Raw genomic sequence first — 3,694 nt, 5'->3', positions numbered from 1 at the left:
ATATTCCTTTCTCATTGATTTTTATGTCGTGTTCATCATTATTTAAGTTAAAATACTATTTTAAGAGATCGAGTGGCATAAAATTAGATAGTCTGATTCCATAAAAGTCTTAGTTTTATTACATAAGAAATTAAAGAAAAAAAATACTGATGCAATATTGAAGCATATGGAGATTTTTATTACTTCAAATCAATCAAATTGGTAGAATTCTCTTAAAAAAAAAAGAAGAGATTTTAAACTTTATATTTGCGATAAGAAGAACAAAAGCTTAACCTCCAGGACCTTCACCGGCTAAAATGCACCGAATGCGCACTTCTCTCACTTACGATTAAACGGCGTTAGTCTCCGTTTTCTGGTAGAGTGTTGAGATCCAAGTCGCCTTTTGCAACGACTCTCTTTTGGCCGCTTTCCTGCAGATATCTCACTGCCACATGCATCCTCTGTTAAGATTAGAACTTAGAAAGTAATTATTTAACTAGTAGCCATATTTTCTGCAGTTAGTTAGTTAGGCTGTTAGTACTAGTTTTGTAAGTGGCTAGTTTTGTAAGTAGTTAGTTACATTGTTAGTTAGTGTTAGTGAGTAGTTTGTATATATGTATAGGTGCACTACCATTTCCTAATTCAATTCAATGAGAATGTTTACTCTCATTCTAAAAGATCTCGAACCTTCTTCTCCTTTCTCTCTCTGAGCTTCATGGCACACAGCCATGGCGGATGAGCTTTAGCTCAAACACTCTCTTCGATAATGCTCAATTTTGTCATGGTATCAGAGCAAGGCTTTATCTACTGAGGTAACTTGCGATCTCCTGTCTCGTTTTTCTCTTCAATTCACAATTGAAGTTTTAGGTCTATCTCGAAATTGTCAATCACTTTTCTCTCTTGTGAAATCCTGTTCGAAATTGCATTTTTGGCTGTGATCTCATTTGATTGCAATAAATTATAGCAAATTTAAGTGTTCTCGAAGGTTTCTCTGTTGAATTCTCGTTTCCTGTCTTCGATTCACGGTTCAAATCAATTGAGATTTGTAGTTTAAGTAATGGCTGGAGATACTGTAAACAAAGACACTTTAGATACTTCAAGTCCCCTATACATGCATCCGTCGGAGAGTGCAGGTTCTATGTTAGTTCGTATACCGTTTGATGGCACAGAATATAGATCATGGAAGAGAGGTGTACTTAGATCCCTCTCAGTGAAGAATAAGGTTGGTTTCATAACAGGGAAGTGTCAGAAACTAGTAATTGGATATGTAACTTTTGATCAGTGGGAACGATGTGATGATATGGTGACTTCGTGGATTCTGAATTCTCTTTCAAAAGACCTAGCGGACAATTTACAATATGTAAATGATGCAAAGGAGTTGTGGCAGGAATTAGAAGATAGGTATGATCAAACAAATGGTGCAAAACTCTATCAACTCCAGAAAAAAATCAATGATCTAAGTCAAGGAACTCTGGATATAACAGGCTATTACACTAAGATAAAGAAACTATGGGAAGAATTAAACGCATTAAATGCACATGCACAGTGCAGTTGCCAATGCATCTATGGTGCTAAGGCTAGTATACAGAAAACTGAGCAAGACAAAAGACTGGTACAGTTTTTGACGGGGTTAAATGAGGTGTATACTGTTGTAAGAGGGAGTATACTGATGATGAATCCTCTTCCAAGCATTGCACAAGCCTTCTCTATCCTCATACAATAAGAGAAGCAAAGAGAAGTTAGGCCACACAATCAACAGTTGGTAATTGAATCTACACCACTGAATGCCAATGGCCCAGGAAATAACAGTTTTAAAACCAATTATAATCAACACATTGTACTTCCTCAGGTGGGAACAACAGTCATGGAAGAGGTTATATGGGAAATAGACCTAGGCCATTCTGTGATTTCTGCAAGAGACCAGGACACATCAAGGACAAGTGTTACAAAATCCATGGTTATCCCCAAAACATGAAGTACAACAATGGTAATAGGGGAAGAAAAATGGCAGCAAATGTATTTGACACAGCTGGCAATGGGGCAGCCTTGACAGATGAAGGGGGAAATTCTCAGGAGCAAGGTAGAACCATCCAGCAACTAACCAATGAACAATATGGACAACTGCTGAGCATATTGGAAAGCTTCAAAAGTGGAAATAATGGAGACAACTCAGGAAACATCAACATGACTGGTGGTGCTCTTAACTTTGCAGGTATGACTGCTTGTAACACTTCTGTTGATCCCAGTGCACAGTCTTATGAAAGTTTTAAAGAGAATGCTGATTCATGGATCCTTGACTCAGGAGCCACTAACTATATGACATATAACAAAGCCTCTTTGAGTAACATCAAAACTCTGGTTTATCCTTTCCTAGTTTCTTTGCCAAATGTATATAAAGTTTAAGTGACAATAGTTGGAGATGTCATTCTCAATCCTCAATTTACCCTAAAAAGAGTCTTATATGTACCTAGTTTCAAGTTCAATCTGATCTCTATTCACTCATTGACAGTTCAACTTGATTGCATCATCATATTCACTAAGTTTTGATGTATCTTTCTACAGGGCCTTTCACTGAGGAGGCCTCTGGAGATTGGTAAAGTCAGAGACAGCCTCTACCTTTACTATTCAAATTCAAGAAAGAACAATTCTTCTATCATACCACTCACACACAGATCTGCACCTAGTGCATCCATCTCAGGTAGTCATAGTATCAATAATGTACACGGTCAGCACCATCTTTGTAATTCTGCACCTAGTGAATCCATTCCTCCTCATGTTTGTGATAACAAAAGTGTACAAGTTCCTTTGAATTCCAATAGAACTTCTTCTAACAAAATAGATTCAATGTGCAGCACATGTAGACCTGGTGACAATCATGTGGATCTCTTGTGGCATAACAGGCTAGGCCATGTACCTTTTATCAAGATGAAGGGTATCAATTCCATACCTATAGCCTTTGCAAGCAAACAACCTTTTATGAGTTCTATCTGTCCTATGGCCAGGCATAATAGATCTCCATTCCCAGAAAGAACCACTTCCACCACCAAAGTATTTGAACTCCTCCATATGGATATGTGGGGCCCTTATCATGCACCAACTCATGACAATCACAGATATTTTATCACCCTAGTTGATGACTATAGCAGATGTACTTGGACACATCTCTTGACTAGTAAAAGCAATGCCCTACATGTCATAAAAGCTTTCTACGCAATGGCCCAAAACCATTTCAATACCTCAATAAAGACTATCAGCATTGACAATGGTCTGGAGTTTGTGAACACTGAAACAACCATGTTTTTCCAAGCCAAAGGGATCTTACAGTAGAAAACTTGTCCTTATAGCCCTCAACAAAATGGTATAGTCGAAAGAAAACATAAGTACCTCCTTGAGACTGCAAGGGCATTGTTGTACCAGTCCAAAATACCTATAAGATATAGGGAGAGTGCATCCTAACTTCTACCTACCTGATCAATAGATTGCCATCCTCATCCCTCGAAGGGAGATGTCCTTTTGAGGTTCTATACATGAAGAAACCAAACTATTCACACCTTTGGAGTTTTGGATGTTTATGCTTTCTTACAAACCTAAAACCTCACAAAGATAAATTTGAACGAAGATCAACTCCACATATTTTCATAGGATACCCTTTTGGATCAAAGGGATGCAAGGTTCTTAGCCTAGCCACAAGGAAGATTCATGTATTTAGAGATGT

General features: G+C 37.8%; 1 protein-coding gene across 1 annotated transcript; it reads left to right on the top strand.

Annotated features, from left to right (window-relative positions):
* The first annotated feature begins 1,036 nt into the window (after window positions 1-1,036).
* Window positions 1,037-3,306, top strand: LOC109217959. The gene is made up of 3 exons (XM_019382262.1): window positions 1,037-1,640; window positions 1,829-2,337; window positions 2,542-3,306. The coding sequence occupies exons 1-3, from the start codon at window positions 1,037-1,039 to the stop codon at window positions 3,304-3,306; spliced, it is 1,878 nt and encodes a 625-aa protein (XP_019237807.1).
* Window positions 3,307-3,694: the final 388 nt, after the last annotated feature.

The sequence above is a fragment of the Nicotiana attenuata genome, unplaced genomic scaffold, assembly GCF_001879085.1.
Source record: "Nicotiana attenuata strain UT unplaced genomic scaffold, NIATTr2, whole genome shotgun sequence".
Lineage (NCBI taxonomy): Eukaryota > Viridiplantae > Streptophyta > Magnoliopsida > Solanales > Solanaceae > Nicotiana > Nicotiana attenuata.
This window is presented reverse-complemented; position numbering and strand designations above follow the sequence as displayed.